This window comes from Gordionus sp. m RMFG-2023, chromosome 4 (genome assembly GCF_954871325.1).
Source record: "Gordionus sp. m RMFG-2023 chromosome 4, tfGorSpeb1-WG-v2, whole genome shotgun sequence".
NCBI classification, from domain to species: domain Eukaryota; kingdom Metazoa; phylum Nematomorpha; class Gordioida; order Chordodea; family Parachordodidae; genus Gordionus; species Gordionus sp. m RMFG-2023.
This window is the reverse complement of record NC_088778.1, coordinates 10,537,521-10,553,444: the sequence shown is the minus strand read 5'-3', so window position 1 is coordinate 10,553,444 and position 15,924 is coordinate 10,537,521. Positions and strand designations below refer to the sequence as shown.

The 15,924-nt window shown below is 25.6% G+C and overlaps 1 protein-coding gene across 1 annotated transcript in view; it reads right to left on the bottom strand.

Annotated features, from left to right (window-relative positions):
- Positions 1–15,924, bottom strand: part of LOC135928223 (U4/U6.U5 tri-snRNP-associated protein 1-like) — a 43,927-nt gene that overhangs the window by 19,407 nt on the left and 8,596 nt on the right. The window contains exons 6-8 of the mRNA XM_065464616.1: positions 15,717–15,815; positions 15,559–15,655; positions 2,345–2,517 (exon numbers count right to left, since the gene is read on the bottom strand). Coding sequence (XP_065320688.1) covers positions 2,345–2,517; positions 15,559–15,655; positions 15,717–15,815 — 369 coding nt within the window. The remainder of the gene's footprint in view (positions 1–2,344; positions 2,518–15,558; positions 15,656–15,716; positions 15,816–15,924) is intronic.

The following is a 15,924-nucleotide window of genomic DNA, read 5'->3' as shown; positions in this document are numbered from 1 at the left end:
GACCCAGGGTTATGATCTCTCAAAGTTCACTAGAATTTTTGCAAACTTACTCAAAACTCTGGAGAGCAATACTAAGGAGTGCTTTGTGCCTTCTATTATTGAAAACCGTTAAGGAATAATCCAATCCCACAATCTAATAACTATTTAAATTTTATACTATTATATATCTTTAATAAGGTAATTTTTATGCATGAGTAAATATTTGCATTTATATGATTACTAGCTGATGGATCATCAATGACAAAGAATTAGAATTTTCTTATTAATTTGATAATGGATGAATCAAAAATTCCTCTCTTATTGATGGAAAAATTAGAAAACTATTTATAATTCTAGGGAGTTGTTAAATTAAAAACCACCTTTATGAATTATCACTTTTATGAAATATTATGTATGTGATTTTGCAACTCGGTAAATCAATGAAATTGTTATCATGGAAACAGATTTTGGTTTTATTAAGAATGTGTCTTTTAAAATTGGCTTCAAAGAAATTTAAAATTTTATACGAAATTATAAGTGAGAGGGATGAAAATCATCGCGTATGGATGTAAAAAAATTGTTAAAAAAATTGATAAATCCAATTATTTCTTTATTAGATAAAATTCATATAACTCACAAATCATATTTTTTTATTCCGTATATTTCATAATATATTTGGACTTTTTTCTAAAAATTTATAGAAATCTTGGGAGAAATTCCTTTCATTTGACTATTGATTAAAGACAAGATTCTTTTAACTTTGGCATGATGAGCTAATATAGAGAAAAAATGAAGCCTGCTATAATAGCAGTTTACTATATTGTTTAATGATTGGAATATAAATGAAATCAGACCAATTTATGAATGTTATATCTTATAAAATTATATTCAACACTATTTGAGTATTATATTTATTTACAATATTATAACTTTCCTACATTAAATATTATATTATTGAGGTCAATCTAATTGCATAATATTAAAAGTTAAATTACATAATTATAAAATAATATATATAGATGAGAAATAAAAATAAATATACCGATTGTTTTGACTATAAAATATTGGCGATAAATCAAATAAAAAATGCGTTCTTCGTTCAAGTTATATATTAAATAGAATTTTATACATTTTTTTGTTTAAAAAAAATAAAATAAATAATAGATCTGTTTAGAAATTATTTTTAAAATTACATCTAGAAGAATGTTCTCTAAACGATTATATAGACTACATCAAATATATGCTGAATGATAAAAATATTACTCAAGCTGACGCCACTTTGAGAAAATTATTTACAGCTTATGGGGAATAAATATCATAACTGATATAAAAAAATTACTGTTTTCAAGAAAAATTGATGATGTGATATGGACAGATCTATACAAAATTGCAAAATAACTTTATAAAGATGAAAGAACTATTTTGGCATCGAAAATTGATTTTATTAGATTAAGTCGCGGACCTACAGAATCCGTATGAGTTATTTAAAAACTATAAAGAAGCTAGCCCAAGGATGCGAATGTGAAGATAATGTAGAAGTAAGAATTGGCGATCAATTAATCGCTGGACTAAAGATGTCACAACTAGATAAAGAACTATGTTTAAGTTTCCCAGATACTGGAGGACCAACCGTTAAGCTTAAACAAAGCTATAGAAATGCCTTTAGCGATGGAACGGGCCAATACTAAAATGGTTTATAAAATCAAAGAGACGACCAAATATAATGAAAATAATAAACGATTAAATCAAAATGATAATAATATTCGATAATATAATGATAATGGACACTATCCAAATGACAATAAAATATACGTAAAAAGAAAACCAGTGCAAGGTTATAACTACTACATAAATAAAAAATTAAAATAACAATAGGAGGAATAAAAGAATTTTCAATAATGCTTTGTCTATAATTTAATTATTTTAGCAAACAAAATATTTTTATATAGATGGGTTTTAATTTAATCGTCAACATGCTTCATTAAATCATCACAACACTATAATGGATCCATTTATTTTTTAAGTATTATGTAAAAATAAAGACACATATTGTTTTATTCTTTAATTTTTTGTTTTTAATATAACTTACCCTGTATCATGGAAATGACTCATCAGATCCAGAATCCACGTCCGGTCCAAAATAAATTTCCAAATTCAGGTCAAGAAAAAATGTTTATCTAAGTCCGACAAATCCGAGTTTGATCAGATTCGGATCTGACCATACTGGGTTCGTGTTAGAACATAATAATTAAGTCTAACATTATTGGTTTAAATTTTTTTTTGACCTATATTGTCAACAATAAACATCACATTACCTCACGCATTTTTCAACTAATACTTTAAAAAAGATAGATAAAAAAAATACCAATCCGAATTCATCATATTGTTTTTCCTCTTCAAGGTAAGGTTTATATTCCGGTCTTATTTTTTTGGTTTGTATGTATTTGATGGCTCTCTCAGAATCTATAATATTGATGTTTTGTAAAATTATCTCCTCTGAGCCCTCCGCTTCTGCCTCTTCCATTTCTTTGAGGATGTCTAAATAATTTAAATGATTAAATATATCTTTTTAAACATGTTTAAATGTTATATTATAATCAGAACTTAGAACTCTAACAACCAAGACAAATCTAGGAACCCAAACTAAAACTTCTAGGGAACGAATGGATAGGGGCTTATCGGCCCAAAACCGATCTCGAGCCATATTTTTTTAAATTTGGGACAGGTCTCGGGTTAAAAAATAATAAAAAATAACACAGAAAATTATTTTCTATTGATTTATTAAAATAAAATGATAATTAGAATTTATTTGTTATAATTGAGGTCATGCCTAGTGTTGCGTAATCGGAAAACTACGCCTAAACCTAATAAGGCTAAGCCTAAAAATCGGCTAAGCCTATTAGGCTAAGCATAAAAATCGGCTAAGCCTAATTAGGTAAGCCTAAAAATCGGCTAAAACTAAAAATCGGCTAAGCCTAATTAGGTTAAGCCTAAAAATCGGCTAAGCCTATATAAATCTGCTAAAATTAAATTAGTCAAAATTCTGCATCGATGCTTAGTATTAATTATTATTTATTTATTTTAGTAAAATAATTTATTTTATTTATATTTAATGTAAATATTTTATTATTATCAACAAATAAACATGATATGATTTAATATTTTTTATTTATCTATATATATAATAGCCATATTCAAGAAATGAACGTTTTCGTATCTTGGTAATGTTAATTTTTTTTTGTATCAACTTTCATATCTTCATAACGTTAATTTTTTCACTTTCCTATCTCATAATGTTAAAATATTTTTTTTCCATCAACTTTCCTATCATCTTAATGTTAAATAAATCGAGGGCTATTATTATCTCGCTAATGTTAAAACTTTTTTTAAAAATTTTTTTATGGCAAAATAGAGATTCGAACTCGCGACCTATCGTTCGGAAGGCAAACGTTCTTACCATTGAGCCCCCCCCCTTCAATATTATATTTTGATATATTTGTGTATATATATGAAGCTTTATATACTTTGCGCATGCGCCTAATTTTGACGTAATTTTTGAATTTCTCACCAATATATTTTTACCGTTTTTCAATTAATTATACCGCCAACAATATTGGAATCTCTTGAAATGACATTAGCTACCCATTTTTAACATGCTTCCTTCATTATTGATTAAAATTTCATAAAAGTAATTATTAAAATTTAGATCTTATAACTATTCTTTAAATTATATTTAGCTATTTGACAAACAAAAATAAATCTCACAATACACCCTGACATTAGCTACCCATTTTTATCATGCTTCCTTCATTCTTGATTAAAATTTCATAAAAGTAATTATTAAAATTTAGATCTTATAACTATTCTTTAAATTATATTTAGCTATTTGACAAACAAAAATAAATCTCACAATACACCCCAAACAATATTGGAATCTCTTAAAATGACATTAGCTACCCATTTTTATCATGCTTCCTTCATTATTGATTAAAATTTCATAAAAGTAATTATTAAAATTTAGATCTTATAACTATTCTTTAAATTATATTTAGCTATTTGACAAACAAAAATAAATCTCACAATACACCCTGACATTAGCTACCCATTTTTATCATGCTTCCTTCATTCTTGATTAAAATTTCATAAAAGTAATTATTAAAATTTAGATCTTATAACTATTCTTTAAATTATATTTAGCTATTTGACAAACAAAAATAAATCTCACAATACACCCCAAACAATATTGGAATCTCTTAAAATGACATTAGCTACCCATTTTTATCATGCTTCCTTCATTATTGATTAAAATTTCATAAAAGTAATTATTAAAATTTAGATCTTATAACTATTCTTTAAATTATATTTAGCTATTTGACAAACAAAAATAAATCTCACAATACACCCTGACATTAGCTACCCATTTTTATCATGCTTCCTTCATTCTTGATTAAAATTTCATAAAAGTAATTATTAAAATTTAGATCTTATAACTATTCTTTAAATTATATTTAGCTATTTGACAAACAAAAATAAATCTCACAATACACCCCAAACAATATTGGAATCTCTTAAAATGACATTAGCTACCCATTTTTATCATGCTTCCTTCATTATTGATTAAAATTTCATAAAAGTAATTATTAAAATTTAGATCTTATAACTATTCTTTAAATTATATTTAGCTATTTGACAAACAAAAATAAATCTCACAATACACCCTGACATTAGCTACCCATTTTTATCATGCTTCCTTCATTCTTGATTAAAATTTCATAAAAGTAATTATTAAAATTTAGATCTTATAACTATTCTTTAAATTATATTTAGCTATTTGACAAACAAAAATAAATCTCACAATACACCCCAAACAATATTGGAATCTCTTAAAATGACATTAGCTACCCATTTTTATCATGCTTCCTTCATTATTGATTAAAATTTCATAAAAGTAATTATTAAAATTTAGATCTTATAACTATTCTTTAAATTATATTTAGCTATTTGACAAACAAAAATAAATCTCACAATACACCCTGACATTAGCTACCCATTTTTATCATGCTTCCTTCATTCTTGATTAAAATTTCATAAAAGTAATTATTAAAATTTAGATCTTATAACTATTCTTTAAATTATATTTAGCTATTTGACAAACAAAAATAAATCTCACAATACACCCCAAACAATATTGGAATCTCTTAAAATGACCGAGCCCAGGCCTGCAATAAAATTTGTTTTAGTTCAATGTCTGACTCATAGTTAATAATAAAAAAATTCCCAAGCCCAGCCCCATAATTCATTTAAAAATACAATCAGAATATGAAAGTCGCATAGGCCTTGGTTTTTTGATAAGGCCTGGCCATGTCTGCGAAAAAAAATTTCCCGGCCAATGTTATCTCTATTTTAAATTTTACTTAATATGATATCTATCACAATTTTAAATTTTATTTTAAAATCTAAATATAAAATTTAATTTAAGACATTGTTATTAAATTACAATAGAAATAAATGGAATATAAAATTAAATTTAAGAAATTGTTATTAAATTACAATAAAAAATAAATGAAAATTATATAAAAGTTGCATTGGACTTGGTTTTTTGATCAGGCCTGGCTATGTCTGCAAAAAAAATATCAGGCCAATGTCTATATCCCATATTTAAAATTAAAAAATTTTCAAGAATCTCTATTTTAAATTTTACCCAGATATTTCTAATACCCATAATGCTCGCGGGTTACATTGCAACAATTTTACCTCTTTTTCTCTTAAATTTTAATATTTTTATAAAATATATTAATAAAGCATATTTCTTATCATATACACCTAACTAATTAGTAATTACCCACAATAGAAATAAAAGGAATATTAAAATTAAATTTAAGACATTGTTATTAAATCAAAATAAAAAAAATGAAAATTTTATGAAAGTTGCATGGGACTTGGTTTTTTGATCAGGCCTGGCTATGTTTGTAAAAAAAAATTTTCAGACCAATATCTATATCCCATATTTAAAATTAAATTTTCAAGGATCTCTATATTAAATTTTAGCCAATATGATTTCTGTCACAATTTAAATTTTGATATTTCTAATACCCTTAATGTTCACGTGTTACATTGTAACAATTTTACCTCTTTTTCTCCTAAATTTTAATATTTTTATAAAATATATTAATAAAGCATATTTAGTATCATATACACCTAACTTAATAATTACCCATCAACCCGTCATTCTAATTAAATTAAGTTAATTTTATAAAAAAAAGTTTCATATATATACAAATATATCAAAATATAATATTGAAGGGGGGGGGGCTTAATGGAAAAAAGTTTGTCTTCCGAACGATAGGTTGCGAGTTCGAATCCCAGTGTTGCCATAAAAAATTTTTTACATTAACGAGATAATAATAGCTCTCAATTTATTTAACATTAAGATGATTGATAGGAAAGGTGATAGAAAAAAGATATTTTAACATTAGGAGATAGGAAAGTGAAAAAATTAACGTTAAGATGATAGGAAAGTTGATAGAAAAAAAATTAACATTACCAAGATACGAAAACGTTCATTTCTAGATTTAGGAATTTTTTTGTGTTACCAGTTATTTGAAAATAATATTTAATTTTTATTCTTTGTAACGTTAATAAATAGAATACTATGGAAAATAGACAATCTCCCAAACAATTAAAGGAAAGTATCCGCAAATTACGGAATCACATAAAATCCAAATATAATAATCCTAAATTAGTTTCATTAACTACAACTCATAATCCTAATTCAAATTTATATCTCCCAATTGATTTATCAATTAAAACTGCTATGATTAGCGCATGCATAAGCCGTTTTCATCAAAAAATTAAACAAATCTTCCCTACCACTTACACTTCTATTTTGGGAAATAGAAAAAGATTAAACATAACAAAAGAAGTTTTATTTTCCAATAATTTAGATAAAATATTTTTATTTTAAGGAAAGTGGTCGTAAAGTGCGAAGTCATATAAAATCCAAGAAACCCAAACCTATAGTAGCTTTAGTACCTACACCTCAAAGTATTAATTTAAATAAACCTTTTCCTATTGATATATCAACTAAAACTGCTAGGATGCGGGCATGTGCTGCCCGTTTTCGTCTAAAGCTTAAACAGATTTTCCCCACCACCTATACATCTATTCTTAAAAATAGAAGTAATTTAACACATTTTAATACTAATGATATTCACTTAATAACTGAACATACTTGCGGGCCTATGAATATCATATGTCAATTTTGTTTTTCCATGAATTTCATAGCTGAGAGACCGACCGACGGTAAATTCACACAGTGCTGTCATAAAGGGAAGGTTATCCTTACCCAAATACCATATCCTCCTTATTTAAAAAATCTTATATCAAACCCTCAAGATAAGTTACATAATAATTTTATGAAGAACATACGTTCTTATAATTCAGCAGTAGCTTTTGCATCGATGGGCGCAAAAATTTCGGAGCTTACAGGTAGTGGCCCTTATTGTTTCAAAGTGCACGGCCAAATATATCACCGCACATCTAATTTATACCCACCTTCTAATGCTTTGCCTACTTATGCCCAGTTATACGTGTTAGATACGACACAGGCTATAGATAAGCGTATACAACATCCAGCAAATAGTAAATGTAATAAAGATATTATGAAGCAATTAGATCAGTTAATACGACAAATTAACCCCTATGCTCTTAGTTTTAAGACATTAGGTGAAGTCCATCAATCTGCATTAGAATTAGCAACTACTTTTAATACAAAACTCCCAACCATTAATATGATCTTTAAAGGAGATCGTTCTAGCGATCGACGCCGTTATAATTTACCATCTATGGATGACGTAGCTATGATTTTCAATAATGAAGATGGAGAGCCTCCTTTCAAAAGAGATATTAAAGTATATCCTAAATCTAATGACAACGATCTCATTATTCTTAATGTATTGAGCCCAAATTTAGACCCCATGGTTTATCCTTTACTATTCCCTCATGGTGAACCTGGTTGGTCTCCTAATATGATCGCTGACAATTCTGACTAACAGGAGCTCTGGTAAATAATGATAGTATTTAGGGCTCTAATAAGAGATATTGTTTCATTAAAAAGAATATTCCCCGTCATTTTTGACGGGTTACCAACTAGTAATTTATAACTTAGGATTAGATATTATGATATAAATTTTGCATATTAATTTCTGACCCGATGAACAAATATAATAAAATGCCAATTTGCTCCTGTTTTTGGGGAAGAATCTATTATTACCATATGTTTTTCTATGGCATATACACAGGCAATTTTAATTTTACAATCTATATTTTTACCCATTTACATCAAAGAAATTTTAAAAATAACGATTATGACAATTGTCACTTTTCTATGGTACATCTTCAATAAATTTTTATTTAAACATGTTATTATTACTTATTTTAACATATTTTCGTCAAAAAAATTAAAAAAACTTTAAAAATAATGATTATAACAATTGTCGCTTATCTAGAGTACATCTACACTAAATTTTTATTTAAACATGTTATCAATACTTATTTTAAAATATTTTCGTCAAAAAAATTCAAAAAACTTTAAGAATAACGATTATGACAATTGTCACTTTTCATTGGTACATCTTCACTAAATTTTTATTTAAACATGTTATTATTACTCATTTTAATATATTTTCGTCAACAAAAATCAAAAAACTTTAAAAATAACGATTATGACAATTGTCACTTTTCTTTGGTACATCTTCACTAAATTTATATTTACACATGTTATTAATACTTATTTTAACCTATTTTCTTCAAAAAAATTCAAAAAACTTATAAAATAACGATTATGACAATTGTCACATTAAAATATTATCCTTAAAAAGATCATATAAAATCATCAAAAAGTTTCATAAAATCCACCTCATTTAATAAAAAATAGATAATTTTAAAAAAATGATAAAAAAATTATAAAAGATTTCACCTAAAAGAAATGATAAAAAAATTATAAAAGATTTCACCTAAAAGATTGTTTATTTATCTAATAAAATTTACAATATAATTCCTCAATAAAAGATGTATTTATAAAGAAGATTGTGAAAATCACTAATAAATTATATTAAAAAGAATATTACAATTTTACAATATAGCAGCATATTATTTTTTTTATTAAAATAACATCAAATAAATAAATTTATTTTCATTTCAAAATATAATAATACTAGTTGGTAACCCGTCAAAAATGACGGGGAATATTCTTTTTAATGAAACAATATCTCTTATTAGAACCCTAAATACTATCATTATTTACCAGAGCTCCTGTTAGTCAGAATTGTCAGCGATCATATTAGGAGACCAACCAGGTTCACCATGAGGGAATAGTAAAGGATAAACCATGGGGTCTAAATTTGGGCTCAATACATTAAGAATAATGAGATCGTTGTCATTAGATTTAGGATATACTTTAATATCTCTTTTGAAAGGAGGCTCTCCATCTTCATTATTGAAAATCATAGCTACGTCATCCATAGATGGTAAATTATAACGGCGTCGATCGCTAGAACGATCTCCTTTAAAGATCATATTAATGGTTGGGAGTTTTGTATTAAAAGTAGTTGCTAATTCTAATGCAGATTGATGGACTTCACCTAATGTCTTAAAACTAAGAGCATAGGGGTTAATTTGTCGTATTAACTGATCTAATTGCTTCATAATATCTTTATTACATTTACTATTTGCTGGATGGTGTATACGCTTATCTATAGCCTGTGTCGTATCTAACACGTATAACTGGGCATAAGTAGGCAAAGCATTAGAAGGTGGGTATAAATTAGATGTGCGGTGATATATTTGGCCGTGCACTTTGAAACAATAAGGGCCACTACCTGTAAGCTCCGAAATTTTTGCGCCCATCGATGCAAAAGCTACTGCTGAATTATAAGAACGTATGTTCTTCATAAAATTATTATGTAACTTATCTTGAGGGTTTGATATAAGATTTTTTAAATAAGGAGGATATGGTATTTGGGTAAGGATAACCTTCCCTTTATGACAGCACTGTGTGAATTTACCGTCGGTCGGTCTCTCAGCTATGAAATTCATGGAAAAACAAAATTGACATATGATATTCATAGGCCCGCAAGTATGTTCAGTTATTAAGTGAATATCATTAGTATTAAAATGTGTTAAATTACTTCTATTTTTAAGAATAGATGTATAGGTGGTGGGGAAAATCTGTTTAAGCTTTAGACGAAAACGGGCAGCACATGCCCGCATCCTAGCAGTTTTAGTTGATATATCAATAGGAAAAGGTTTATTTAAATTAATACTTTGAGGTGTAGGTACTAAAGCTACTATAGGTTTGGGTTTCTTGGATTTTATATGACTTCGCACTTTACGACCACTTTCCTTAAAATAAAAATATTTTATCTAAATTATTGGAAAATAAAACTTCTTTTGTTATGTTTAATCTTTTTCTATTTCCCAAAATAGAAGTGTAAGTGGTAGGGAAGATTTGTTTAATTTTTTGATGAAAACGGCTTATGCATGCGCTAATCATAGCAGTTTTAATTGATAAATCAATTGGGAGATATAAATTTGAATTAGGATTATGAGTTGTAGTTAATGAAACTAATTTAGGATTATTATATTTGGATTTTATGTGATTCCATAATTTGCGGATACTTTCCTTTAATTGTTTGGGAGATTGTCTATTTTCCATAGTATTCTATTTATTAACGTTACAAAGAATAAAAATTAAATATTATTTTCAAATAACTGGTAACACAAAAAAATTCCTAAATCTAGAAATGAACGTTTTCGTATCTTGGTAATGTTAATTTTTTTTCTATCAACTTTCCTATCATCTTAACGTTAATTTTTTCACTTTCCTATCTCCTAATGTTAAAATATCTTTTTTCTATCACCTTTCCTATCAATCATCTTAATGTTAAATAAATTGAGAGCTATTATTATCTCGTTAATGTAAAAAATTTTTTATGGCAACACTGGGATTCGAACTCGCAACCTATCGTTCGGAAGACAAACTTTTTTCCATTAAGCCCCCCCCCCTTCAATATTATATTTTGATATATTTGTATATATATGAAACTTTTTTTTATAAAATTAACTTAATTTAATTAGAATGACGGGTTGATGGGTAATTATTAAGTTAGGTGTATATGATACTAAATATGCTTTATTAATATATTTTATAAAAATATTAAAATTTAGGAGAAAAAGAGGTAAAATTGTTACAATGTAACACGTGAACATTAAGGGTATTAGAAATATCAAAATTTAAATTGTGACAGAAATCATATTGGCTAAAATTTAATATAGAGATCCTTGAAAATTTAATTTTAAATATGGGATATAGATATTGGTCTGAAAATTTTTTTTTACAAACATAGCCAGGCCTGATCAAAAAACCAAGTCCCATGCAACTTTCATAAAATTTTCATTTTTTTTATTTTGATTTAATAACAATGTCTTAAATTTAATTTTAATATTCCTTTTATTTCTATTGTGGGTAATTACTAATTAGTTAGGTGTATATGATAAGAAATATGCTTTATTAATATATTTTATAAAAATATTAAAATTTAAGAGAAAAAGAGGTAAAATTGTTGCAATGTAACCCGCGAGCATTATGGGTATTAGAAATATCTGGGTAAAATTTAAAATAGAGATTCTTGAAAATTTTTTAATTTTAAATATGGGATATAGACATTGGCCTGATATTTTTTTTGCAGACATAGCCAGGCCTGATCAAAAAACCAAGTCCAATGCAACTTTTATATAATTTTCATTTATTTTTTATTGTAATTTAATAACAATTTCTTAAATTTAATTTTATATTCCATTTATTTCTATTGTAATTTAATAACAATGTCTTAAATTAAATTTTATATTTAGATTTTAAAATAAAATTTAAAATTGTGATAGATATCATATTAAGTAAAATTTAAAATAGAGATAACATTGGCCGGGAAATTTTTTTTCGCAGACATGGCCAGGCCTTATCAAAAAACCAAGGCCTATGCGACTTTCATATTCTGATTGTATTTTTAAATGAATTATGGGGCTGGGCTTGGGAATTTTTTTATTATTAACTATGAGTCAGACATTGAACTAAAACAAATTTTATTGCAGGCCTGGGCTCGGCCTGATCATAAGATCTAAATTTTAATAATTACTTTTATGAAATTTTAATCAAGAATGAAGGAAGCATGATAAAAATGGGTAGCTAATGTCATTTTAAGAGATTCCAATATTGTTTGGGGTGTATTGTGAGATTTATTTTTGTTTGTCAAATAGCTAAATATAATTTAAAGAATAGTTATAAGATCTAAATTTTAATAATTACTTTTATGAAATTTTAATCAAGAATGAAGGAAGCATGATAAAAATGGGTAGCTAATGTCAGGGTGTATTGTGAGATTTATTTTTGTTTGTCAAATAGCTAAATATAATTTAAAGAATAGTTATAAGATCTAAATTTTAATAATTACTTTTATGAAATTTTAATCAATAATGAAGGAAGCATGATAAAAATGGGTAGCTAATGTCATTTTAAGAGATTCCAATATTGTTTGGGGTGTATTGTGAGATTTATTTTTGTTTGTCAAATAGCTAAATATAATTTAAAGAATAGTTATAAGATCTAAATTTTAATAATTACTTTTATGAAATTTTAATCAAGAATGAAGGAAGCATGATAAAAATGGGTAGCTAATGTCAGGGTGTATTGTGAGATTTATTTTTGTTTGTCAAATAGCTAAATATAATTTAAAGAATAGTTATAAGATCTAAATTTTAATAATTACTTTTATGAAATTTTAATCAATAATGAAGGAAGCATGATAAAAATGGGTAGCTAATGTCATTTTAAGAGATTCCAATATTGTTTGGGGTGTATTGTGAGATTTATTTTTGTTTGTCAAATAGCTAAATATAATTTAAAGAATAGTTATAAGATCTAAATTTTAATAATTACTTTTATGAAATTTTAATCAAGAATGAAGGAAGCATGATAAAAATGGGTAGCTAATGTCAGGGTGTATTGTGAGATTTATTTTTGTTTGTCAAATAGCTAAATATAATTTAAAGAATAGTTATAAGATCTAAATTTTAATAATTACTTTTATGAAATTTTAATCAATAATGAAGGAAGCATGTTAAAAATGGGTAGCTAATGTCATTTCAAGAGATTCCAATATTGTTGGCGGTATAATTAATTGAAAAACGGTAAAAATATATTGGTGAGAAATTCAAAAATTACGTCAAAATTAGGCGCATGCGCAAAGTATATAAAGCTTCATATATATACACAAATATATCAAAATATAATATTGAAGGGGGGGGCTCAATGGTAAGAACGTTTGCCTTCCGAACGATAGGTCGCGAGTTCGAATCTCTATTTTGCCATAAAAAAATTTTTAAAAAAAGTTTTAACATTAGCGAGATAATAATAGCCCTCGATTTATTTAACATTAAGATGATAGGAAAGTTGATGGAAAAAAAATATTTTAACATTATGAGATAGGAAAGTGAAAAAATTAACGTTATGAAGATATGAAAGTTGATACAAAAAAAATTAACATTACCAAGATACGAAAACGTTCATTTCTTGAATATGGCTATTATATATATAGATTATTTTTTTACCAATTTTCACCAGACAATCTTGTTTAAAATTTGGGTAAACTTTTTTTTCTATTTTAAAATCAATATCGATGCAAGTTAACTATTTTCGTCAAAAAAAATCAAAAAACTTTAAAAATAACAATTATGACAATTGTCGCTTATCTAGAGTACATCTTCACTAAATTTTTATTTAAACATGTTATCAATACTTATTTTAAAATATCTTTGTCAGTAATATTCAAAAAACTTTAAAAATAACGATTATGACAATTGTCACTTTTCATTGGTACATCTTCACTAAATTTATATTTACACATCTTATTAATACTTATTTTAACATATTTTCGTCAAAAAAATTCAAAAAACTAAAAATAACGATTATGACAATTGTCACTTTTCTATGGTACATCTTCACTAAATTTTTATTTAAACATGTTTTTAATATTTATTTTAACATATTTTCTTCAAAAAAATTCAAAAAACTTTAAAAATAACAATTATGACAAATGTCACTTTTCATTGGTACATCTTCACTAAATTTATATTTACACATGTTATTAATACTTATTTTAACATATTTTCTTCAAAAAAATTCAAAAAACTTTAAAATTAACGATTATGACAAATGTCACTTTTCATTGGTACATCTTCACTAAATTTATATTTACACATGTTATTAATACTTATTTTAACATATTTTCGTCAAAAAAATTCCAAAAACTTTAAAAATAGCGATTATGACAATTGTCAGTTTTCATTGGTACATCTTCACTAAATTTATATTTACACATGTTATTAATACTTATTTTAACATATTTTCGTCAAAAAATTCAAAAAACTTTAAAAATAACGATTATGACAATTGTCACTTTTCTATGGTACATCTTCACTAAATTTATATTTACACATGTTATTAATACTTATTTTAACATATTTTCGTCAAAAAAATTCAAAAAACTTTAAAAATAACGATTATGACAATTGTCACTTTTCTATGGTACATCTTTACTAAATTTATATTTACACATGTTATTAATACTTATTTTAACAAATTTTCGTCAAAAAAATTCAAAAAACTTATATAAGAACGATTATGACAATTGTCACATTAAAATATTATCCTTAAAAACATCATATAAAATAACATCAAAAAAGTTTCATAAAATCCACCTCATTTAATAATAAATAGATAATTTTAAAAAATAGATAAATGATTTCACCTAAAAGATTGTTTATTTATCTAATAAAATTTACAATATAATTCCTCAATAAAAGATGTATTTACAAAGAAGGTTGTGAAAATCACTAATAAATTATACTATAAAGAATATTACATTTTTACAATATAGCAGCATATTATTTTTTTTATTAAAAAAACATCAAATAAATAAATTTATTTTCATTTCAAAATATAATAATATAAATAAAAAATATTAAATCATATCATGTTTATTTGTTGATAATAATAAAATATTTACATTAAATATAAATATAAATAAAATAAATTATTTTACTAAAATAAATAAATAATAATTAATGCTAAGCATCGATGCACAATTTTGACTAATTTATTTTAGCCAATTTTTAGGCTTAGCCCATTTTTAGGCTTAGCCAATTTTTAGGCTTAGCCGATTTTTAGGCTTAGCCATTTTTAGGCTTAGCCTAATTAGGTTTAGCCGATTTTTAGGCTTAGCCTAATTAGGTTTAGCCGATTTTTAGGCTTAGCCGATTTTTAGGCTATACCTAATTAGGCTTAGCCGATTTTTCCACCTAAAATCTCGGCTAAGCCGTTTTTAGTCGGCTAAAATTAGCCGATTACGCAACACTAGTCATGCCCTAAAACGTCCATATAAATTTAGTAAAACTCATTACTTTCTTAAGCATTTGAATAATTGAGAAGTATTTTCAAAAGTTATTAATGAAAATATCAGAATAAACCTTTATCGGCTAGGGTCATAATTATAGTTTCTCCTTCCTGGAATGCATCTAAAGAATGATCAACTTTTATCCCTTTTAGATACTTGGCTGAATATTCCTGAATTTTAAACAAAAAGTTTCAATAGATATGTAAATAAATATATTTTTTAAATAAATACTTTGTCCCAATTTTCGTGTTTCCGTTTGAAATTAGGCAGATTTGATTCAACTAATTGGTCTATCCCAAAATCTTCATCTAATTCTTCTAATATTTTAGCCTAAAAATGAATAATTTTATAAAATTATAAATATTGATTTTAAATGATGTTTATGAAGGTATGGGAGGACGATTTACATGATATGCTAGTTGAGTGCTATCGAGTAGAT